Raw genomic sequence first — 26,251 nt, 5'->3', positions numbered from 1 at the left:
GTGAGCTTGTTTAAGCTGGTCCTTAGCTGTTCATGAGCTGGTTTAAGATGGTCCTTAGCTGTTCATGAGCTTGTTTAAGATGGTCCTTAGCTGTTCATGAGCTTGTTTAAGCTGGTCCTTAGCTGTTCATGAGCTGGTTTAAGATGGTCCTTAGCTGTTCATGAGCTTGTTTAAGATGGTCCTTAGCTGGTCATGTGCTGGTTTAAGCTGGTCCTTAGCTGGTCATGTGCTTGTTTAAGATGGTCCTTAGCTGTTCATGAGCTGGTTAAAGATGGTCCTTAGCTGTTCATGAGCTGGTTTAAGATGGTCCTTAGCTGTTCATGAGCTTGTTTAAGATGGTCCTTAGCTGTTCATGAGCTGGTTTAAGCTGGTCCTTAGCTGGTCATGTGCTGGTTTAAACTGGTTTAAGATGGTTTTAGCTGGTCATGTGCTGGTTTAAGATGTTCATGAGCTAGTTAAAACTGTTTCTTAGCTGGCCCTTAGCTGGTCATGTGCTGGTTTAAGCTGGTCCTTAGTTGTTCATGAGCTAATTAAAACTGGTTCTTAGCTGGTCCTTAGCTGTTCATGAGCTGGTTAAGATGGCCCTTAGCTGGTCATGTGCTGGTTTAAGATGGCCCTTAGCTGTTCATGAGCTGGTTAAAGATGGTCCTTAGCTGTTCATGAGCTGGTTTAAGATGGTCCTTAGCTGTTCATGAGCTTGTTTAAGATGGTCCTTAGCTGTTCATGAGCTGGTTTAAGCTGGTCCTTAGCTGTTTATGAGCTGGTTTAAGCTGGTCCTTAGCTGTTCATGAGCTGGTTTAAGATGGTCCTTAGCTGTTCATGAGCTGGTTTAAGATGGTCCTTAGCTGTTCATGAGCTGGTTTAAGATGGTCCTTAGCTGTTCATGAGCTTGTTTAAGATGGTCCTTAGCTGGTCATGAGCTTGTTTAAGATGGTCCTTAGCTGTTCATGAGCTGGTTTAAGCTGGTCCTTAGCTGTTCATGAGCTGGTTTAAGCTGGTCCTTAGCTGTTCATGAGCTTGTTTAAGATGGTCCTTAGCTGTTCATGAGCTGGTTTAAGATGGTCCTTAGCTGTTCATGAGCTTGTTTAAGATGGTCCTTAGCTGTTCATGAGCTTGTTTAAGCTGGTCCTTAGCTGTTCATGAGCTGGTTTAAGCTGGTCCTTAGCTGTTCATGAGCTTGTTTAAGCTGGTCCTTAGCTGTTCATGAGCTGGTTTAAGCTGGTCCTTAGCTGTTCATGAGCTGGTTTAAGCTGGTCCTTAGCTGTTCATGTGCTTGTTTAAGCTGGTCCTTAGCTGTTCATGAGCTGGTTTAAGATGGTCCTTAGCTGTTCGTGAGCTGGTTTAAGCTGGTCCTTAGCTGTTCGTGAGCTGGTTTAAGATGGTCCTTAGCTGTTCGTGAGCTGGTTTAAGCTGGTCCTTAGCTGTTCGTGAGCTGGTTTAAGCTGGTCCTTAGCTGTTCATGAGCTTGTTTAAGCTGGTCCTTAGCTGTTCATGAGCTGGTTTAAGCTGGTCCTTAGCTGTTCATGAGCTGGTTTAAGCTGGTCCTTAGCTGTTCATGAGCTGGTTTAAGCTGGTCCTTAGCTGTTCATGTGCTTGTTTAAGCTGGTCCTTAGCTGTTCATGAGCTGGTTTAAGATGGTCCTTAGCTGTTCATGAGCTGGTTTAAGCTGGTCCTTAGCTGTTCGTGAGCTGGTTTAAGCTGGTCCTTAGCTGTTCATGAGCTTGTTTAAGCTGGTCCTTAGCTGTTCATGAGCTGGTTTAAGCTGGTCCTTAGCTGTTCATGAGCTGGTTTAAGCTGGTCCTTAGCTGTTCATGAGCTGGTTTAAGCTGGTCCTTAGCTGTTCATGAGCTGGTTTAAGCTGGACCTTAGCTGGTCATGTGCTGGTTTAAGCTGGTCCTTAGCTGTTCATGAGCTGGTTTAAGATGGTCCTTAGCTGTTCATGAGCTGGTTTAAGATGGTCCTTAGCTGTTCATGAGCTTGTTTAAGATGGTCCTTAGCTGTTCATGAGCTTGTTTAAGATGGTCCTTAGCTGTTCATGAGCTTGTTTAAGCTGGTCCTTAGCTGTTCATGAGCTGGTTTAAGCTGGTCCTTAGCTGTTCATGAGCTGGTTTAAGATGGTCCTTAGCTGTTCATGAGCTTGTTTAAGATGGTCCTTAGCTGTTCATGAGCTTGTTTAAGATGGTCCTTAGCTGTTCATGAGCTGGTTTAAGATGGTCCTTAGCTGTTCGTGAGCTGGTTTAAGATGGTCCTTAGCTGTTCGTGAGCTGGTTTAAGATGGTCCTTAGCTGTTCGTGAGCTGGTTTAAGATGGTCCTTAGCTGTTCATGAGCTTGTTTAAGATGGTCCTTAGCTGTTCATGAGCTTGTTTAAGCTGGTCCTTAGCTGTTCATGAGCTGGTTTAAGCTGGTCCTTAGCTGTTCATGAGCTTGTTTAAGCTGGTCCTTAGCTGTTCGTGAGCTGGTTTAAGATGGTCCTTACCTGTTCATGAGCTGGTTTAAGCTGGTCCTTAGCTGTTCGTGAGCTGGTTTAAGCTGGTCCTTAGCTGTTCGTGAGCTGGTTTAAGCTGGTCCTTAGCTGTTCATGAGCTGGTTTAAGATGGTCCTTAGCTGTTCATGAGCTTGTTTAAGATGGTCCTTAGCTGTTCATGAGCTTGTTTAAGCTGGTCCTTAGCTGTTCATGAGCTGGTTTAAGATGGTCCTTAGCTGTTCATGAGCTTGTTTAAGATGGTCCTTAGCTGGTCATGTGCTGGTTTAAGCTGGTCCTTAGCTGGTCATGTGCTTGTTTAAGATGGTCCTTAGCTGTTCATGAGCTGGTTAAAGATGGTCCTTAGCTGTTCATGAGCTGGTTTAAGATGGTCCTTAGCTGTTCATGAGCTTGTTTAAGATGGTCCTTAGCTGTTCATGAGCTGGTTTAAGCTGGTCCTTAGCTGGTCATGTGCTGGTTTAAACTGGTTTAAGATGGTTTTAGCTGGTCATGTGCTGGTTTAAGATGTTCATGAGCTAGTTAAAACTGTTTCTTAGCTGGCCCTTAGCTGGTCATGTGCTGGTTTAAGCTGGTCCTTAGTTGTTCATGAGCTAATTAAAACTGGTTCTTAGCTGGTCCTTAGCTGTTCATGAGCTGGTTAAGATGGCCCTTAGCTGGTCATGTGCTGGTTTAAGATGGCCCTTAGCTGTTCATGAGCTGGTTAAAGATGGTCCTTAGCTGTTCATGAGCTGGTTTAAGATGGTCCTTAGCTGTTCATGAGCTTGTTTAAGATGGTCCTTAGCTGTTCATGAGCTGGTTTAAGCTGGTCCTTAGCTGTTTATGAGCTGGTTTAAGCTGGTCCTTAGCTGTTCATGAGCTGGTTTAAGATGGTCCTTAGCTGTTCATGAGCTGGTTTAAGATGGTCCTTAGCTGTTCATGAGCTGGTTTAAGATGGTCCTTAGCTGTTCATGAGCTTGTTTAAGATGGTCCTTAGCTGGTCATGAGCTTGTTTAAGATGGTCCTTAGCTGTTCATGAGCTGGTTTAAGCTGGTCCTTAGCTGTTCATGAGCTGGTTTAAGCTGGTCCTTAGCTGTTCATGAGCTTGTTTAAGATGGTCCTTAGCTGTTCATGAGCTGGTTTAAGATGGTCCTTAGCTGTTCATGAGCTTGTTTAAGATGGTCCTTAGCTGTTCATGAGCTTGTTTAAGCTGGTCCTTAGCTGTTCATGAGCTGGTTTAAGCTGGTCCTTAGCTGTTCATGAGCTTGTTTAAGCTGGTCCTTAGCTGTTCATGAGCTGGTTTAAGCTGGTCCTTAGCTGTTCATGAGCTGGTTTAAGCTGGTCCTTAGCTGTTCATGTGCTTGTTTAAGCTGGTCCTTAGCTGTTCATGAGCTGGTTTAAGATGGTCCTTAGCTGTTCGTGAGCTGGTTTAAGCTGGTCCTTAGCTGTTCGTGAGCTGGTTTAAGCTGGTCCTTAGCTGTTCATGAGCTTGTTTAAGCTGGTCCTTAGCTGTTCATGAGCTGGTTTAAGCTGGTCCTTAGCTGTTCATGAGCTGGTTTAAGCTGGTCCTTAGCTGTTCATGAGCTGGTTTAAGCTGGTCCTTAGCTGTTCATGTGCTTGTTTAAGCTGGTCCTTAGCTGTTCATGAGCTGGTTTAAGATGGTCCTTAGCTGTTCATGAGCTGGTTTAAGCTGGTCCTTAGCTGTTCGTGAGCTGGTTTAAGCTGGTCCTTAGCTGTTCATGAGCTTGTTTAAGCTGGTCCTTAGCTGTTCATGAGCTGGTTTAAGCTGGTCCTTAGCTGTTCATGAGCTGGTTTAAGCTGGTCCTTAGCTGTTCATGAGCTGGTTTAAGCTGGTCCTTAGCTGTTAATGAGCTGGTTTAAGCTGGACCTTAGCTGGTCATGTGCTGGTTTAAGCTGGTCCTTAGCTGTTCATGAGCTGGTTTAAGATGGTCCTTAGCTGTTCATGAGCTGGTTTAAGATGGTCCTTAGCTGTTCATGAGCTTGTTTAAGATGGTCCTTAGCTGTTCATGAGCTTGTTTAAGATGGTCCTTAGCTGTTCATGAGCTTGTTTAAGCTGGTCCTTAGCTGTTCATGAGCTGGTTTAAGCTGGTCCTTAGCTGTTCATGAGCTGGTTTAAGATGGTCCTTAGCTGTTCATGAGCTTGTTTAAGATGGTCCTTAGCTGTTCATGAGCTTGTTTAAGATGGTCCTTAGCTGTTCATGAGCTGGTTTAAGATGGTCCTTAGCTGTTCGTGAGCTGGTTTAAGATGGTCCTTAGCTGTTCGTGAGCTGGTTTAAGATGGTCCTTAGCTGTTCGTGAGCTGGTTTAAGATGGTCCTTAGCTGTTCATGAGCTTGTTTAAGATGGTCCTTAGCTGTTCATGAGCTTGTTTAAGCTGGTCCTTAGCTGTTCATGAGCTGGTTTAAGCTGGTCCTTAGCTGTTCATGAGCTTGTTTAAGCTGGTCCTTAGCTGTTCGTGAGCTGGTTTAAGATGGTCCTTACCTGTTCATGAGCTGGTTTAAGCTGGTCCTTAGCTGTTCGTGAGCTGGTTTAAGCTGGTCCTTAGCTGTTCGTGAGCTGGTTTAAGCTGGTCCTTAGCTGTTCATGAGCTGGTTTAAGCTGGTCGTTAGCTGTTCATGAGCTGGTTTAAGATGGTCCTTAGCTGTTCATGAGCTGGTTTAAGCTGGTCCTTAGCTGTTCATGAGCTGGTTTAAGATGGTCCTTAGCTGTTCATGAGCTGGTTTAAGCTGGTCCTTAGCTGGTCATGTGCTTGTTTAAGATGGTCCTTAGCTGTTCATGAGCTGGTTTAAGCTGGTCCTTAGCTTTTCATGAGCTGGTTTAAGATGGTCCTTAGCTGTTCATGAGCTGGTTTAAGATGGTCCTTAGCTGGTCATGTGCTTGTTTAAGATGGTCCTTAGCTGTTCATGAGCTGGTTTAAGATGGTCCTCAGCTGGTCATGTGCTTGTTTAAGATGGTCCTTAGCTGTGCATGAGCTGGTTTAAGATGGTCCTTAGCTAGTCTCTTAGCAATTTATTTCCCAGCTGTTTACCTTCACAGACATAACCTACTGTTTTTGTAACTCAAGTGTATTTTTAACATAAACTTGTGTGTATTTTACAGTTTAAGCACAATAAGACATGAAAAAGAATTCAGTACTTCGGTTAGTACTCTTGTGCCATTATAGACATGATAATCAAAACCAAACGGATGTTTTTAGCAGAGTATCTGAGATATGAGCTATAAAGGCACATGCTTATTCTGGAAAAGCATTGCATTTAAAGAGTCATACCCAAAAAAGCGTGTTTCTGCTTCCAGTCAAAATAGGCATTTTCAAAATGAAATAATAAATGGTCTGTGGGGTGTTTTGAGCTGAAACTTCACAAACACATTATGGGGACACCTGAGACTTATATTACAAATTGTAAAAAGGGGAAGAATAGATCTCCTTTAAATGACTTTTTACTGTTTTAGAGGGGGCATAAAATCAAGCCTATAATCACAATCCTAAACTGTAGTTTGTGTTTGGTTCACTAAAAAAGTCATTCTTTTGAGAATCAGTTGGACTGCATTTGTTTAAGCTGTATAATTTACTAAAGAGAACCAATTCATTATAAGGATAATTGGCTTGGGATTTGGACTAATGGTTGCACTGTCTGTTTTTGATTCACTAAAAAGATCTGACTCAGATTTAATTGTGAGATGGACTTTACTGGTTGCTCTGTTGCCATATACACACAGTCATACTACGTTTACCATATGTTTTTAGGGCAGAAACAGTAAGAGTAGTATGCTAGTATACAACTGCAAATTGAGGCATGTTTGATTCACTAAAAAAAGATTTAGCTCAATGTAATTGTTTTTTTTTTTCTGTATTTTTCAATGGGGTTGAATTAGAACCAGTTCTTGATTCTCTAACACTATCTGCCACTAAAATTTGCCAAAAACCCATCTTCTAAGCAGAAGTTGAACATACCAGTTCACAACCGCAGGGATGTCTCAAAATAACTGAGTGCTCCATTACAGATGAAGAATATGCAAATCTGTTTAATTAATACAAAGTTGCGTAGGATAATAAACTTCCCAGACAAAAGAGGTCATCAAATGGATTATTCATCTCGAGACACCGTCAACACATATAAACAAACAAAGAGAATTTCCCAAGGGCATATAACGTTATTACATTGAGAAAATGGGAACAATTTGTAACATTTGAATCACTTTGACTCATTAACAGAGAATCCACTTTACTTCATCAACCCCCAATAACTCCACATTCCAACTACCCAGCAGGGGGCACATAAATAAATACACTACGAGTCAAAAGTTTTTGAACACTAAGATATTTTATGTTTTTATTCAAAGAAGTCTCTTCTGCTCACCAAGCCTGCATTTATTTGATCCAAAGCACAGCAAAAACAGTAAAATTTTGAAATATTTGTACTATTTAACATCATATCATACTTTTTTTGTACTGACAAGTTAGGATCACATTATTAGTGCAAACAAACAAACAAATAAACCCTTCTGAAATAATCTATCTCCCTCATATAGCTCAATATTTACTCGTATCCTGCCAACAGAAGGAGCTAGCTAAATATTTGGAAGACGTTGATGTGAATTACACTCAAGCCATGATCTGCATTAGTATGAAGGCCGCTTGAGTGGGAGTCATTTAAATTCCGCACAGGGTCCGTCGTGGTATACAGCGCAATGAATCTGTGGCTTTTAAAGCTTTTCTCCTCCTATGCTGCAGCTGAAGCACTTTCAATAATGTCTTCCACAAACTCTCAGAACCCAAGGCGTACCTCTGGGCCTTGGGATAAAAGTGACTGTGGGATGATACTGTACCACCTAACTAGCATCAGAGAGAGATGCTTTGGCCTGAACTTTCTTGTAATTACCATGCTGTGGATGATATTGTGTAACGGTACAACAGATCTGTCTATCTGCACTCTATTGGTGGATTCCAAGTGTTTTTTTTTAACTGGGCATTGAGCAACACTATGATTAAATCACAAATATTGATTGAAAGTACAGCGAAAACATGACTTACTTCCTTTAAGAGCAGATGGCTAGTATGCTGTAATTTTCAAAACTACTAATTACAGTTCTCACAAATGAGAGGTTCGTACTGCATCACATTTAATCAACGTTGCGTGTTCAGGCTTGCTGATGTCTGGACTGCAGGCCAGGTGTTTGCGCAGAACTTTTTTGTCAGCGGTTGGTTGACGATAAACAGTAATTTTCGACTGTTGTCAGTGATTCATCATAAAATTACGTGAAATGAACAAATTAAGCAGCTAGAAGCAGATGGAGGGTGGGAAAAACAGAGATGTGGATGCCAAAAGCGAAGGATAAAGTGAAGTAATGATGTCTCAGAGTGACAGAGAACACAGGTAACAGCTTAAGCGAGGCAGGATGAGAGAACTTTTCAGATGCATGGCAATCCAGAACTGCAGCGAAAGCAGCTGGCAAAGCTGCATCTGCTGAAACTGCTCGCAAATGTTTTACCCACTGGAGCGAGAAGAAGATTTAGAGGAAATATGTGTGTTTGGATGAGGTGGTCAATCTGAACTGTAGGTTTTAGAATGGGATTCATACACTTCTGCTACAGTATATGAGCGTATGGTACATGGTGTCCTGTATACAGTTGAGGTCAAAAGTTTTGTATACAGCTTGCAGAATCTGCAAATTGTTAATTATACCAAAATAAGAGGGATCATACAAAATGTATGTTATTTTTTATTAAGTACTGACCTGAATAAGATATTTCACACAAAAGATGTTTACTTATAGTCCACAAGAAAAAAATAATAGTTGAATTTATAAAAATGACACTGTTCAAAAGTTTACATACACTTGATTTTTAATACTGTGTTGTTACCTGAATGATCCACAGCTGTGTGTTTTTTATTTTGTTTAGTGTTTGTCCTGAACAGTTAAACTGCCCGCTGTTCTTCAGAAAAATCCTTCAGGTCCCACAAATTTTTTGTTTTTGCAACATTTTTGTTTATTTGAGTCCTTTCCAAAAATGACTGTATGATTTTGAGATCCATCTTTTCACACTGAGGACAACTGAGGAACGTAGTAGTGCTTATTTAACTATTACAGAAGGTTCACTGCAAAAAATGCTTTTCTTACTTTGATTTTTTGTCTCGTTTCCAGCTAAAATATCTAAAAATTCTTAAATCAAGAAGGATTTTCAAGACAAGTAAAAATTATTGTCTTGTTTTCAGAAAAAAAAAAAAGTTTTTGCTTCAAACAGGCAAACTAATTTAAGAGACAGGGGTGGAAACTATTGAATAGAATGAAAATGTGTACATATTTCTTTTTTTGCCTAAATATCATATTTTTTCATTTTTTACTGTTCTTCAGAAGCTACAGAAGATACTTACATGTTTCCCAGAAGACAAAATAAGTTAAATTTACCCTCATCTTCAAATTCCAAAAGTTTTCACCCATTGATGCATCGTGTTTCCTTCTGGAGCATCAGTGAGCGTTTGAACCTTCTGTAATAGTTGGATATGAGTCGCTCAGTTGTCCTCAGTGTGAAAAGATGGATCTCGAAATCATACAGTCATTGTTGGAAAGGGTTCAAATACACAAAAATGCTGAAAAACCAAAGCTGAAAAAATTTTGTGGGACCTGAAGGATTTTTCTGAGGAAGAGCAGGCAGTTTAACTGTTCAGGACAAACAAAGGACTCATAAACAACTATCACTAAACAAAAAAAAAAAAAAACACAGCTGTGGATCATTCAGGTAACAACACAGTATTAAGTATTACGTAACTATTATCAACTATTATTTTCTCTTGTGAACAATATTTATTTGTTTTTATGTGAAAAATCTTATTCAGGTCAGTAGTAAAGAACAAATAACATGCATTTTGTATAATCCCTCTTATTTTGTTAAAATAACTGCAAGGTGTATGTAAACTTCTGACCTAAACTGTAGTGTTTTTAGGGTTTTTAGCTAAAGCTTGTTATTACATAAAGACATACAGCCTGAGTTGTCAATACAGTCCGTCTGAAGGTGAGGTTGGTTTTAGTGGAAATCGATTGCAGGTATTTGTCTTCGAACTTTAAATGCACCACTAAATCAAAGACATTGCTTCTTTGATGGAGACTTCAAATGGAGATCCCTAGTGGACAACCGAACCATCTGGCCTGATTAGAGTTGCGTGATGGTGATGCTTTGCTTGGATCTTCTGACTAAGAACAGCTTGCTGCAGATGGACATATGCTGCCTCCCAAATTGGTTGGTTTATCAATATTCGTTAACACAGATGATTAGCTGGACTGGGTGAAACGAGGCGACCATATCACAGTAGTTAACATAAACTGATTCATCTCATGTCATAGCAAGTGGAGTGTCACATTTGGAAAGCTTGTTTTTTTTCCCCCATGGTTGTGCATCATCATTCTCTTACTACTTTTACTATTGATGCTAAAAAGATCAGTTTTCAATGTTTTTTCAGTGTTTAGTGTGCTCACAGTAGACTTACTTATATTGTGCCTGGAAGTGCTCTTGCACAAAGCTGTGATGTACACCAGGCTGCGTCTGTGGTGGGGTCAGGTTATCAGAGACGGGCTTTTCATTACCTCCTTCTTGACCCTGCAACAAAAACAAAAAGGTCATGTAGACATTTAGATAGACAGGGCCTTACTACACTTTCCAGGAAGTGTTAATGAGAATATCAGCCTGGTTTCTTCCTCACACTGAGCGCCAATATTGCACTCTCATTCTTACAGCTCGTTTGAAGTTCTATACTGGCAGTAGTGAGCTTGACAACAGCTAAAAGAAAGACAGGAGGATAAAACCCAAAGGGAGAGCTGATATACACACTTCACAAGGTCAAAAAACAAGATAGAGATTGTAGAGACCATATGCTTGCTACAGCTTAAGATTTTATGTCAGACAAAGAGAGGGAAAGAAGCAGGTGTATGAACCACAGCTGATTGAAAAGTTTCAAGCGGTTTCATCATGAGATGAAAGCAGGGCGATGGCTACTGATACCTAAATTAATTAACAATTCTACAGGCCTTCTATCATAAATTTTAGATTATGTTAATCTAATATAACCAAGATCTGAGGACTTTTAACCACAGTCAGACAAAAACCTCTATGCATTATTGATAAACCCATTACAATGCTGACTACCAAAACAATGCATTCTTTATTTAAAGGGATAGTTCACCCAAAAATGAAAATTCTGTCTTTAATTACTCACCCTTATGATGTTTCAATCCTGTAAGACCTTTGTTTGTCTTTGGAACACAAATTAAGATATTTTTGATAAAATCTGAGAGCTTTCTGACCCTGCATAGACAGCAATGCAATCACGTTCAAGGCCCAGAAAGATAGTAAGGGTGGTTCAACTGTAATGTATTCACCTGTGTCTTACTTGTTTTTAATGGCCATATGTTTAGTTTTTAATTATTTCATACAAACAAGTAAGTCCAGGCTCTGTCAAACTTAAAACGGTAAATATTCCCTTAAAAGCAGAACACACAACTCAGACGTTTAGTCGCGGCTTAAGCGAAACACTTTGAAGCATATTGTCCTTATCAAAGCTTTGCAGTTCGATTCAGTCGGTTGGCTCTTTTCAAAGGAGTCTGGCAAAGCAAAGTGTTTGAGAAAGACACTCCCCACGATTCCTCGCTGTCAGCTGAGTCACGTCTGCCCCCACACTGACAATCTGAAAGCTTTGGAAACTTATGGGTGGAATGCAAGAGACTAGAGACACAGCATGTCAATTTTTACCAGTGTATAATAGAAACTTTACCTTAAGAGTTTAAATAAAAGGGAGTGTTCGTTCACCTCCTTTTTTGAACCCAAGAACGTGTTGTCTTTATCTTCTCCCTTTTCTACGTCTCTTAAATAGCCACTCTTGTTTTTTAATACCACTACTTGTTTTTCTCTTTCCCTTTGTTATGCTCTAGCCTACTTAATTCTCCTTAGCTAATAATTAGGGCCTTGAGTTTTATGCAGAATGGTACTCCGGAGCACAAAGAGGAACAAATCCTCTTTTCTCTTTCTAAAGGCTTGAGATTCAGTGGCGTCATTGGCGTAATTGCAGAACTTGTGAGTCTAGTAGATTTTAGAGTAGAAAAAAAGAGCAGCGTCGGGAAGTAACTCACTAAGTGCTGCTAAGTGCAGAGGCGTTTTGTGCGCATGATTGTTTCTAGACTAAATGTGAACATGCATTACTCATCTCTCTTACACGAAATCAGTATTCCTCAGAATGAATAAAAACTCAGAATATGATGCTTTTTAATATGTTACATAGCACAAATATGCTTTATGTATTTAATCCCATATTATTAACCAATATATTTTGCTACTGACCTTGGATGATTAAATTCAACCATACTGATACGCAAAAATGACTTTAGATAAACAAAACTTGTGTTATGGCAGCACTGCTGAAAAGTTTATGTGAGCTGTGCCCTCTTCTGCACGGACTTTTACATTTGGCAAAAAATAAACAAGCCCAGTCCAGATGTGAAAAAAGTAACACAAAGTAATGTAATGCATTACTTTCTATAAAAAGTAACTAAGTAATGCGATGAGTTACTTTTTAGGGAGTAATGCAATATTGTAATGCATTACCTTTAAAAGTAACACTGGTAATAGTTAAAAGCACTTTCCTAAACTGTTCTCTTTCTCTCTTAAGATACTTGGAACTAATTCATTGTAATTCATTGTCAAATAGTCTGAATTATTTGCTTCATTCTAGTGAACTGTTTCGTCATTAATGATTTGATTCATAAAATTATGATTCATCCTAGTGAAATGGCTCATCCTTAATGCTCCATTCTATTCTGATTTACTGAAGTAAAACGTATCAGCCTAAAATGATCTTTCACAATTGTAGTAAATTTCATCAGCACAAATGATATGATTCATACTGTTCTGATTAACTATATTTAATCATATTATTCTAAAAAGTCTGATTCATTTTAGTTTTATTGATTCTTGTGAATCATATCATCCTAAATAATCTGATTCATTCTGTTTTGACTAATTGTCTTGAATCATATCAGTCTAAATGATCTGATTCATTCTATTATGGTTAATTCTAGTGAATCGTATCATCCTAAATGATCTGATTTATTCTGTTCTGATTAATTGTAGTGAATCGTATCATCCTAAATGATCTGATTCATTTTATTCCGAATTAATTCTAGTGAATCGTGTCATCCTAAATGATCTGATTTATTCTGTTCTGATTAATTCTAGTGAATCGTATCATCCTAAATGATCTGATTCATTTTATTCCGAATTAATTCTAGTGAATCGTGTCAGCCTAAATGATCTGATTCATTCTATTCTGGTTAATTCTTGTGAATCGTGTCAGTCTAAATGATCTGATTCATTTTATTCCGAATTAATTCTAGTGAATCATGTCATCCTAAATGATCTGATTCATTTTATTCCGAATTAATTCTACTGAATCGTGTCATTCTAAAGGATTTGATTCATTCTATTCTGGTTAATTCTAGTGAATCGTGTCATTCTAAAGGATTTGATTCATTCTATTCTGGTTAATTCTAGTGAATCGTGTCATTCTAAAGGATTTGATTCATTCTATTCTGGTTAATTCTAGTGAATCGTGTCATTCTAAAGGATTTGATTCATTCTATTCTGGTTAATTCTACTGAATCGTGTCATTCTAAAGGATTTGATTCATTCTATTCTGGTTAATTCTAGTGAATCGTGTCGGTCTAAATGATCTGATTCATTTTATTCCGAATTAATTCTACTGAATCGTATCATCCTAAATGATCTGATTTATTCTGTTCTGATTAATTGCAGTGAATCGTATCATCCTAAATTATATGATTCATTTTATTCTGAATTAATTCTACTGAATCGTATCATCCTAAATGATTTGATTCATTCTATACTGGTTAATTCTAGTGAATTGTGTCAGCCTAAATGATCTGATTCATTTTATTCCGAATTAATTCTAGTGAATCATGTCATCCTAAATGATCTGATTCATTTTATTCCGAATTAATTCTACTGAATCGTATCATCCTAAATGATTTGATTCATTCTATACTGGTTAATTCTAGTGAATTGTGTCAGCCTAAATGATCTGATTCATTTTATTGCGAATTAATTCTACTGAATCGTGTCATTCTAAATGATTTGATTCATTCTATTCTGGTTAATTCTAGTGAATCGTGTCATCCTAAATGATCTGATTCATTTTATTCCGAATTAATTCTACTGAATCGTATCATCCTAAATGATTTGATTCATTCTATACTGGTTAATTCTAGTGAATTGTGTCAGCCTAAATGATCTGATTCATTTTATTGCGAATTAATTCTACTGAATCGTGTCATTCTAAATGATTTGATTCATTCTATTCTGGTTAATTCTAGTGAATCGTGTCATCCTAAATGATCTGATTCATTTTATTCCAAATTAATTCTACTGAATCGTGTCAGCCTAAATGATCTGATTCATTCTATTCTGGTTAATTCTTGTGAATCGTGTCAGCCTAAATGATCTGATTCATTTTATTCTAAATTAATTCTACTGAATCGTGTCAGCCTAAATGATCTGATTCATTTTATTCTGACTAATTCTAGTGAATCATGTCAGCCTAAATAATCAGATTCATTTTATTCTGACCAATTCTAGTGAATCATGTCATCCTACTGTAAATAATCTGATTCATTTTATTCTGACCAATTCTAGTGAATCATGTCATCCTACTGTAAATAATCTGATTCATTTTATTCTGACCAATTCTAGTGAATCATGTCATCCTACTGTAAATAATCAGATTCATTTTATTCTGACCAATTCTAGTGAATCATGTCATCCTACTGTAAATAATCTGATTCATTTTATTCTGACCAATTCTAGTGAATCATTTTATTCCGAATTAATTCTACTGAATCGTATAAGCCTAAATGACCTGATTCATTCTATTCTGGTTAATTCTAGTGAATCATGTCAGCCTAAATGATCTGATTAATTTTATTCTGATTATTTGTAGTGAATCATATCAGCCTAAATGATCTGATTTATTCTGTTCTGATTAATTCTAGTTAACTGTATTATATAATCACAAATTATCTGATTCATTCTGTTCTGATTAATTGTAGTGAATCATATTAGCCCAAATTATCTGATTCGTTTTGTTCTGAATAGTTGTAGTGAATCTTATCATCCTAAATGATCTGATTCATTCTAGTCTGATTTATTCTAGTGAATCAAATCATTTACAGTAGAAATGATCTGACTCACTCTGTTCTGATTAATTCGTAGTAAATCGTGTATCATCCTAAATGATCTGATTTATTCTGTTCTGATTAACTTTAGTAAATCATATCATCGTAAATGACCTGATTCATTCTATTCTGATTAATTCTAGTCAATTGTATCAGCCTAAATAATGTGATTCAAAATGCATTGATTCATCCTATTCAGTCTAGTCTCATTGATTCTAGTGAATCTGTTTGTTTTACATATGTAGTTTTGGAAAATCATATGTGTTCCAGTGGACCTGCTGATGTAATAGCTAATCCTTTAAAAAAAACTCAATATTTTTATGGCAAAAACTTAAGATTCTAACTGAATTCTGCATCATACCTTGTTGTTAATATCTTGTTTTGTAGCAAGTAGTTTGATTTTAGTTTAACCGTTTTGAAACTGTAGCTTGCCAAGCTACAAGCTACTCATAATATAACTCATAAGCAAAATCATTATCATTTTACTGCAGGATGTACAGCAGAGGCTCTCTAATGGAATTTTAATTATCCTGATTTTGCAAATAATAAATAAGTAGTGCAACGGGAATTTTGCTGCATCAAATTTATGGCTGCTGTCTAAGAAGTGAAGTTTTTTCCCCCCTTGTAGCTCTGTGATCTCCACTGAGAGACAAGTGCTGAGTTAGTAAGTCCCACAGGCAACACGATGAAATGCAGTGCTGTACGGATACACATTCCATTGTTATCTGTGTAGGGCAAGAAGGAGGAAAAGACTTGAGGCCATTATTCAACAAGTAGGCTTATCACTTCACTAAATTCTTCTGCCTGCCCCAGCCTGGTTAATGAGTGTGAAGGTCTCAGAAGATAAATGCTCCCATACCCTTAGCAGGGAATGTGTCTTTTGATAGTAACTTAACTCTGCTGGAAAGAGAGAACCTGTGGTCCAAGGACGCATGTGTGAATTGATTTGAATTAATTTCAACAATTACGTGATCAAATTAAAAATTTAAAAAGTTAACATCTTTACGTTTCTCTGGGTTTCTCTGACCAATGTACCACTGAGGTTGCTTTGTGTGTTTAATAAACATACCTTGCTATAATCATAGTCTCGATGGTGCACACAAACACACTGTGATTAAATTAAAGGACATTACAGATAAATTAAAAGCCAGTACTGTATATTGTTCATGCTTCAGGCTGAATGAGACTGACATCAAAGCGTTTGGTGACCCCACAACGTGATCCTTGTTTTGAATAGAGGTTGTTGTGGATGAGTGAACTGGTCCAGTTAAAGTAGGAGAGCCCAAGCTGCTTGAAACATGGCCAAATGTACCCGGTGCCAAAGGTGTTGTGAAAATGGCAGGTTGGGCAGCACTTTGATGTCCCGCATCTGGAGTCTTTAAGTGAGTGTGTTTAATGACAGCTTCATCTTTAACCGTATCCTGACTGGAAAGATGTTGTCATGTCTTTCTTTCTTCAGTCGAAAAGGAATTAAGGTTTTTGAGGAAAACATTCCAGGATTTTTCTCCATATAGTGGACTTCAATGGGGATCAACGGGTTGAAGGTCCAAATTGCAGTTTCAAGGCAGCTTCAAAGGGTTCTACACAATCCCAGCCGAGGAATAAGGGTCTTATTTTGCAAAACAATCAATCATTTTCTAAAAAAAATAAATAAAAATAAATGCTCTTGCACCAGCCCAGCGTAACATATTACATAATCATATTGAAAAGGTGGCACGGGACATAGGCGGAAGATCCGACCCAGTGTTTACAAAGCGAACGTGCAAAGAAAGTCAAACTCTCTTTGCAAAAAAGGTAAAATAACAATGCTGGATGATTTTGAATTTGGAGGAGAAAATAAGATGGAGTTTTTCGTCCTACCCTACCTTTTTGAAACGAAGTACACGGATAAAGAACTAATGCATTGTTACTGATATTAGACAATGAGTCTTTTTTGTCTTTTTTTAAATTTTTTTATTGGTCTAATTCTTGTTTCGGGTTTCTCTTTCTAATTAACCTTACATTGGGTTAGTCACATTAAATCTCTTGTGCTTCGTTCCCACCCTTCTGAATTATGTTGCATTCATAAGGAGTTATCACAAACTAAGACTGTTCAGTTGTGCTATTTTACATCAAAATATAGTAAATGTAAGTTAAAGTGTTGCCTATGTAACCAGTTAAAACTTGAAGTGGCGATGAGGTCTTAAAATGTATGGAAGGAGTCTAAAAAAGGTCTTAAATTTAAAGTAGTTATTCACTTTCAGAACAAAAATTTACAAATGATGTACTCACCCCCTTGTCATCCAAGATGGTCATGTCTTTCTTTCTTCAATCATAAAGAAATGGTGTTTTTTGAGGAAAACATTTCAGGATTTCTCTCCATATAGTGGACTTCTATGGTGCCCCAATGTTGGACTTCCAAAATGTAGTTTAAATGCAGCTTCAAAGGGCTGGGATCATTTAGAGTCATTTGAAGCTGCATTTTGGAAATTCAAACTCGGGGGCACCATAGAAGTCCATTATATGGAGAGAAATCCTGAATTTCCTTACGACTGAAGGAAGAAAGACATGAACATCTTGGATGACAAGGGGGTGAGTACATTATCTGTACATTTTTGTTCTGAAAGTGAACTACTCCTTTAACTCCATAATTCCTGTATATAGACTCTTAAAAATGCCATGGAAGAACCTTTTTTGTCTAAATTGTTCCATAAAGAACCTTTAACATCCTTCAGGTTCTTCAGATTCTAAAAAGTTAAGAAAGAGATGGTTCTTTAAAGAACCTTTGACTGAATGGTTCTTTGTGGAACCAAAAATGGTTCTTCTATGGCATCGCTTGAAGAACCTTTTAAAGCACCTTTATTTTTAAGAGTGTACCCTGGAGTAACAGCTCACTACCAGTTACAAAAGACACTGTACCAGTCTGTCACAGGCAATTAGTTGCATTTTTCATCAATTAATTTCCTACATTTTCCTTTGACTATGTTCTGACCCACCATCTAGTGACAATTTTTTTTTTTGCCTGATGCCAAACTTACTTGCCAACCCCTGTTCTAGGCTAACATTGCATTAACATTAGGCCATGTAAAGTTGCTACTCCTTATATCTTTCAGATGAAAAGCTATATTTGAGGTCAATGAATGACAGGAGAGTATCTGGATTTCTGCATGCCTTTTTTTCTGCAACTAAGTGAGTAATAAAATTTTGGTCGACCAAGCCTCTTCTCATCGGCTAACAGTTGGTCAACTTTTAGGGGGCAGCCCTATTCATATGCATGAGTTTTGTAAAAACATAATAAAAATGTGCCATGGTCACATATTAAATGTTCTCTGGAAAAAACTGTCTGGACATTTCACTTTGAAACTGCCATGAAACATGCAGTAAGGTACGTAATTATGGTTTTGGAGAAATGTATATTGAATCGAATTCATGTTTGGTTCAACCAAAGTTCTTTTAAAAGTTCTGTTGCAATGGAGATTCGAGCTGGCCAGTATGTAGATTTGTTCTGCAATCATTAGCATATACAGTACATGCACTGATCTCCTTTTAATTAAACCACTGCGACATTAAAAACGAATAGGATAAATTATATTTGAAATTAGCAAATAGGTGAAGCAGGCAGTTTTTACTCATTTGTTCTCACAGTCGGTACTTTCTATCCTCTGCCAGTGAAATTCTGACTGAGCTTCCTAAATCAGCCTGTGTGAGACATTTTCAGTGGTATTTATGTCCAGTCTTTCATCCCTGCTGTCTTGAGTGTCAGCAGGCATAAGCGTCAAATATATGCAGAAGAAACTGCACTTTTTCTGGGAAGATATATGTTTGAAAACTATCTGAAAAGTCTAGTCAGGCAATACATGCTGTCACAGCAATGGCATTACAATGAATAATTCACAACCCTGATCAGACAGATGGATGTGTACCTTGTGAGGCGATAGATTCAGTGCATCTGTTTACGGGCCGCAACACAGTGTGGCCCACATAAGCAAAAAAGAGTCTTTTACAACACTTAAACACAGAGACACACACATGCCCACATGTTCACCGGAAGCATTAATGAATAATGGACACCCCACTCTTCAGAGAAAGACTACCTGCTGGGCTCTAAACTATAAATATACCCCTTTTAAAGGATGGGGAAAAGTAGGGATGAACAATTGCACCTCTACTTATGGCCTAAAGGAGATCCTGCTCACAGACTCTATCGTACTAATCTTACAATAGAAAGTATAAGCAACTCTAGAAGTAGATATCATTTATTTCTTTTCTTTGATCAAAGCTACATTTTCAGCATCATTACTCCAGTCTTCAGTCTCACATAATGCTTTAGAAATCATTCTTATATGCTGATTTGCTGTTCAAGAAACATTTTTATTATTATATTCTTAATATTAAAATAGTTGAGTTGATAACATTTTTTTCTGGATTCTTTGATGAATAGAAAGATCCAAAGATCAGCATTTATCTGAAATAAAAAGCTTTTGTAACATTATACACTATACCATCAAAAGCTTGGAGTCAGTATCATTTTTGGAAAATAAATGATAGAAATTAATACTTTTATTTAGCAAGGATGCTTGAAATTGATCAGAAGTGATGATTAAGACATTTATAATGTTACAAAAGATTTCTATTTCAGATAAATACTGTTCTTCGAACTTTCTATTCATTGAAGAAATATCTATATTTAATTAGTTATTTAAAAAAGTAAAAATTTTACTGTTTTTGCTGTACTTCTGATCAAATAAATGCAGGCTTGGTGAGCAGAAGAGACTTCTTTAAAAAATATTAAAAATTGTACTGTTCAAAAACTTTTGACTGGTAGTGTATATAAAATTGGTTTAATGCTTAAATGCACTTGTAGCATCTTTAAAATGTTTTTAATTTTATTTGGTAAGATAGAAATGTAATACATGTCATTTATTGGTCAACCATAGCTAAATAATAAAACAATAAAAATAATTCTAATCATGTGATGCTTAAATTCACTCTATAATAAAAAAATATTATAGAGGTAAAATAACAATGTTATACTAGATAAATTATTATAGATTTTGCCATTTATTAGTGTTTGGCCATAACTAATAAAACAATAACATGAAAATAATTATAATTATTGTTGGTATCAGCCAGAACTGTACCAATAAAACCTTTTTTAAACAATAAACAATTTTTTATTAATACACTAGTATTGGTTTATATTGGATATTCATTTGTAAATGCCCATCTACCTATTTTTAATTTTGATAACATTATTTCGTTTTTTATTAAAGTTCTCTTTTAAAAAACTAATTTAACAACACTGTGAAAATATAATCTTTAGAAATTCTAAAATGAATATTAATTTGTTCCCACTTATAATTATAACGATGTAATGCTTAAACTCACTTGTAGCATTTTTTTAAATGTTTTTTTATTATTATTTTAATACATTTAATAAATTAAATGAATAACTGCAATTTATCGGTTATTGACCACAGCTAATAAAAAAAAAAAAAATCTTAAAATGAACATTAATTTTTTACACTTATAATTATAATGATGTGATGCTTAAATTTATTAGAGCTTTTTTTATTGTATTTTTTTAATTATTTTTACATAAAAAAAAATAAAAAAAAATACCTGCAATGTAATACCTGTCATTAACTGGTTATTAAATTCACTTGCATTTTTTTATTATATTTTTTAATTGTATTAGATAAAATAAAAATGTTTAATACTTGCCATCTCTCCTTTTTTTTTTTTCTTATTTATTGTAATTCCGTTCAGACATTAAGTCTCCAAATCAACAGGGGGAGCTGTTTGTGCCCTATCACTTTTGTTTGCATTTCTTCCACATTTCTTTCAAAAGTTGTTTGCTTAATTCTATTAGGAAACAGAATAACGAATGAGTTAATCTAGGTGAATGTCATCTGCATGGCTCTGTTTGCATTCCTTCCTTTCAGGCAATGAAGCATTAACCATGTAAATATACTGTGGTAAAACAGGTCAGACGTTTAATTAAAACTGATTATGTCCAGTCAGTCTGTCAGAGACAGTTGTTAAATGATGTGTCTAGAGCTGTAGATGTTTGCCTCGCTAATGTTAGCATTGTTCAGTCCGAATGTAAGCAAGAGAGCGATGGAAAGGCTAATGTTAGAGAAGATGTGCTGACTGAGCAGAGTCAGTGTTTATACTAATTCAGCAGTGTTTTCATGTGCACCAGTCCAGTGTAATTACAAGATCTAAACACCATTTAAAGCACAGAAGATTTCCACCTTCCTCCTCCAGTAAAGATCTGATCTTCTTGCTTGAAGGATGATGCAGTAAGACTTGTGAGAAAATAGCTGCGTTTCCATTACCCTTTAAATTGCGCAAACTGAAATTGTGAATTGAAAATACGCCTAATGGAAACGCGTCAATTGCGCAAAAACTCCCATTTATCGCAAAAAAGTTTTTACGCTCACATGGGGTGGTTTTTCAGGCAATTTGAAAAAGGAATATTTCGCAAAACAGCAATGAAAACGTTTTTTCGCATTTATATGTCACATTCGATTAAATATAGCCAAAATCCCACAAAAATCCTTTGCCATGACTTATCGCAAGAGGAAAAAATTGTTTCAGTCGCATAACATCGGTTAATGGAAACGCCGTAATTTTGCAATACTTTTTAATTGGCATTTATAAAATAGCGCCAAAGTTTTGCCCAAATCTGTAATGGAATGCAGCTAATGTTCAAATAGAGAAGGGTCTTTATACTGATGGTTTAAAGGTGTTTTTGTATAATGTGTTCCACTCTTTTTACTGTATTTGCACTGCTCTTTAGACTTTTTTGTTGGTTTTTCATTTTTTAATAATACAAATGCACTCTAAGTAAGGGATAATGTACAGGCAGCCGGTAGTTATCGCAGAAATAAGCCCCGACAGTGTGATCAGTCTTGTATCACACTGAAGGGGCTTATTTCGCGATAACTACAGGCTGCCTGTACATTATCCCGCTTATTACACGGCTACTTGCCACATAAGGAAAAAAACTGGACATGAATATGAATTTGAAACCTTTTATTGGCATATTTGTTTTCAATTAACATTTTTATCCTTCCGCGAAACGATATAGTACCACGTGACTAACATTCAAACTATGTACGTTAGTAAGACAATTTAAATAGATTAATGTCGAAATTTTCCATTGTTAATTGTGGTTGTCCAGTGTTTGTCACAAGATGGCGCCAAACGGTAATCTTTGTTGGCACGGAGGGATTTTAAACATACAAGTAGTACCGGCTATGCGTTATTACTTTGGAGCGGTGATTATTTGAAAAGAACGAACCTGCAAATGTCTCAACTGACCAATCAGAATCAAGCATTCCAAAGAGCCGTGTAATAAAATCTGTTATATACAGTCAAGTTTTGACCAGAAATGACTCAGGCTTCTCCCAAAAGAAAATAAGATGATGTACAAGAGGCATCATTGTGGAAAAAAATATTTTTCAGCTTTTATTTACATTTAAACAAACAGTGGCATGTCCAAAATTATTCATACCCTTCTCAATAATCAATTGAAAAGCCTTTTTTGGCTATTACAGCAATCAAACGCTTCCTATAATTGCTGACCAGCTTTTAGCATGTCTCCACTGGTATTTTTGCCCATTCATCTTTAGCGATGAGCTCCAACTCTTTCAGGTTGGAGGGTCTCCTTGCCATCACCCTGATCTTTAGCTTCCTCCACAGATTCTCAATTGGATTTAAGTCAGGACTCTGGCTGGGCCACTGCAAAACGTTAAAGTTTTTGTCTGCTAACCATTTCTTCACCACTTTTGCTGTGTGTTTTGGGTCGTTGTCGAGCTGAAATGTCCACTGGTGCCCAAGGCCAAGTTTCTCTGCAGACTGCCTGATGTTGTTGTTGAGAATTTTGATGTATTGCTCCTTTTTCATGGTGCCGTTTACTGTGATTAGGTTCCCTGGTCCACCGGCTGAAAAACACCCCCAAAACATTAGGGTCCCACCACCATGTTTGACAGTGGGGATGGTGTTCTTAGGCTTGAAGGCTTCTCCTTTTTTACGCCAAATGAAGACTACATCATTGTGGCCAAAGAATTCAATTTTTGTTTCATCTGACCATAAAACAGAAGACCAGAAGTCTTCTTCTTTGTCCAGATGAGCATTTGAAAAGGCCAAGCAGGCTTTTGTGTGCCTTATCTGGCGAAGTGGTGTCCTCGTTGGTCTGGATCCGTGGAACCCAGCGGTGTGCAGTGTTCGTTGGACTGTCTGCCTTGAGCTGTTGCCACCAGCAGAGCCCAGATTCATCAGGATGGCCTTGGTGGTGATCCTCCTGGCCAGCACAGGTGTCACTTTTGGCTTCCGACCACGTCCTCTGAGATTTTTCACAGTGCGGAACGTCTTGTATTTTTTAATAATACTTTGCACTGTAGCCACTGGAACTTCAAAACATTTAGATATGGTCTTATAGCCCTTTCTTTTCTCCACAAACCAACAGCAGAGAGCTTCTGTTTTTCACCTGTTGAGTTGATTAAAACAGCTGTTCCCAATGAATCAGGGTAATTAGGATGCTTTAGAACAGCTTGGACTATTTGGAATGGTATAGAACAGGGATCTTCAAATCTGGCCCACGAGATCCATTTTCCTGAAGAGTTTAGCTCTAACCCTAATCAAACACACCTGAGCACGCTAATCAAGGTCTTCAGGATCATTAGAGAATCACAAGTAGGTGAGTTTGATCAGGGTTGGAGCTAAACTCTGCAGCGCATTGGCCCTCCAGGGTAAGATTTGAGGAATCCTGGTATAGAACTTTGGATTTTCCCATAGAGACAGTTTGCAAAGGGTATGAATAATTTTGGACATGCCACTTTTTGTTCAAATGTAAATAAAAGCTGAGAAATATTTTTTTTTCCACAATGACTTGTTATCTTTTGGGAGAAGCCTGTGTCATTTCCGGTCAAAAAAAAACTTGCTTGTTGAATAAAAGTAACTTTAAGTCAGAATTTGCCAGAGATATGAATAATTTCGGGCTTGACTGTATATGACCCAACAAGCTAAACCCAGCATTTGGGTTAAAAAATAACCCAACATTTTTTAGAGTGTATCTATTCTATTCTATCTGTGTCTTCCACAAGTGAGACAGAAAGAGACTGCCTACCCAAGATGTTTGTTTTGTTTATATGTGTGATTAAAGGATAGACTTATCTGGAAAACATTGGAATGGAAAAATCATGCAGCAGTACACTCTTAAAAATAAAGGTGCTTTAAAAGGTTCTTCACAGTGATACCTTAGAAAAACCATTTTTGGTTCCACAAAGAACCTTTCAGTCAAAGATTCTTTGAAGAACCATCTCTTTCTTACCTTTTTATAATCTGAAGAACCTTCTTTTGCCACAAAGGTTCTTTAAGATGTTAAAGGTTCTTTATGGACAAAAAAGGTTCTTCTAAGGCATTGTGAAGCACCTTTATTTTTATGTTTTATATTTTTATTTACATGACTACACAGAAAACACTGAAATGTGGACTTTGCGATCATAATTTTTGTTGAGAAACAAGCCCCATATGCCGGAGCTATCCTGTGCCTGTATTTTTCTTTTGTTTGTGTTATGATGAAATGCTTTGAATGAATATTTTAGGTGTTTAGATGCAGGGGAATCTCATTAGTGCGACTGATCAATAACATTGTGCAAACAGACAATCTCCCCATCTGTTTAGGAAGAGGAAGTGAAGCTCCGCTAAGCGAGAGCTAAGAATAGAAAGAGTCCAATAAGGACGTGCACACACAAAAAAGTGTCTCTTTCAAAGTTCTCTCTCCCTCTGCGTCTTTCCCTAGAGGTGGGCAACAATTCATCCAGCAATGCTGTGAGACTCTGGCTTCCTACCTTGTGCTGGTTTCTATGGAGATGCCAGTGGGCATATACACAAAGAGACACAGAGAGACGGAGATAAAGAGAGCAGGGGAAAGAAAAGCCAGTCCTCCGTGGAGAAGAGCTCTTGGCAAGCTTTCAGAACTGGATGCAGAGCAGCATTTATTTCCTTTCAGACATTCGACGGGGTGAACCAACAGTATGTGAAATGAATAATAATGAGGGGCACTTCATGAAGCATATTTACCTCTGTGAGGCACCTGTGACGGAATGAAAGCAAAATGAGCTCCAATGAAAGGAAGGACGCTGATATAGCTTCTCAATATCACTTGTCACAATTCTGAGACTATTACTATTCTATTGGGACATTGAGCATTTTTAAATTAGGAAAAATACTACACTTTATAAAAATGACACCGTTCTAAAGTTTACATCCCCTTGATTCTTAATACTGTGTTGTTACCTGAAGGATTTTTTATTTATTTATTTTTTTGTTCAGTGAGAGTTGCTCATGAGTCCCTTGTTTGTCCTGAACAGTTAAACTGCCCACTGTTTTTTCAGAAAAATCCTTCTGGTCCTACAAATTCTTTGGTTTTTCAGCATTTTTGTGTATTTCAACCCTTTCCAACAATGACTGTATGATTTTTTTAGAGCCATCTTTTCACACTGAGGACAACTGAGGGACTGAGGGAAGGTTCAAATGCTCACTGATGCTTCCGAAGAAAAAATTATGCATTATATACATAGCTGTGAATCATCTACAGTATTAAGAATCAAGCGTATGTAAACTTTTGAACGGGGTCCTTTTTTATAAATTCAGCTATAATTTTCTATTGTAGACTATATGTGAACATCCTTAAAGGAGTAGTTCACTTTCAGAACAGAAATGTACAGATAATGTACTCACCCTCTTGTCATCCAAGGTGTTCATGTCTTTCTTTCTTCTGTCGTAAAGAAATTGTGTTTTTTGAGGAAAACATTTCAGGATTTCTCTCCATATAATGGACTTCTATGGTGCCCCCGAGTTTGAACTTCCAAAATGCAGTTTAAATGCAGCTTCAAGGGGATCTAAATGATCCCACCTGAAGAAGAAGGGTCTTATCTAGCAAAACAATCGGTTATTTTCTAAACACATTTACAATTTATATACTTTTTAATCTCAAACGCTCGTCTTGCCGAGCTAGACATGACGAGCATTTGAGGTTAAAAAGTATATAAACTGTATTTGTTTTAAAGAAAATAACCCATCTTTTGCTAGATAAGACCCTTCTTTCCTCGGCTGTGACTGTTTAGAGCCCTTTAAAGCTGCATTTTGGAAGTTCAAACTCGGGGGCACCATAGAAGTCCATTATATGGAGAGAAATCCTGAAATGTTTTCCTCAAAAAACATAATTTCCTTACGACTGAAGAAAGACATGAACATCTTGAATGACAAGGGGGTGAGTACATTATCTGTAAATTTTTGTTCTGAAAGTGAACTACTCCTTTAATGTGAAATATGTTACTAATGGAAAAACACCTGAGTCACTAGCAGAACATCTCTAGCAGTGTGCTGCCAAGTTGAAAGGCTGACTTTACACTCTTAAAAAGAAAGATTCCAAAAGAGATTTTTATAGTGATGTCATAGAAGAACCATTTCAGTTCCCCAAAGAACCTTTCAGTGATCTATTCTTAAAAGAACCGTCTTTTTTCTTAAGCCCAGTTCACACTACAT

General features: G+C 37.1%; 1 protein-coding gene across 1 annotated transcript in view; it reads right to left on the bottom strand.

Moving 5' to 3' along the window:
- usp43b (ubiquitin specific peptidase 43b) overlaps positions 1-26,251 on the bottom strand; it is a 76,742-nt gene that overhangs the window by 23,715 nt on the left and 26,776 nt on the right. The window contains exon 3 of the mRNA XM_073833148.1: positions 9,964-10,073. Coding sequence (XP_073689249.1) covers positions 9,964-10,073 — 110 coding nt within the window. The remainder of the gene's footprint in view (positions 1-9,963; positions 10,074-26,251) is intronic.

Source organism: Garra rufa, chromosome 1, assembly GCF_049309525.1.
Source record: "Garra rufa chromosome 1, GarRuf1.0, whole genome shotgun sequence".
NCBI lineage: Eukaryota > Metazoa > Chordata > Actinopteri > Cypriniformes > Cyprinidae > Garra > Garra rufa.
This window is presented reverse-complemented; position numbering and strand designations above follow the sequence as displayed.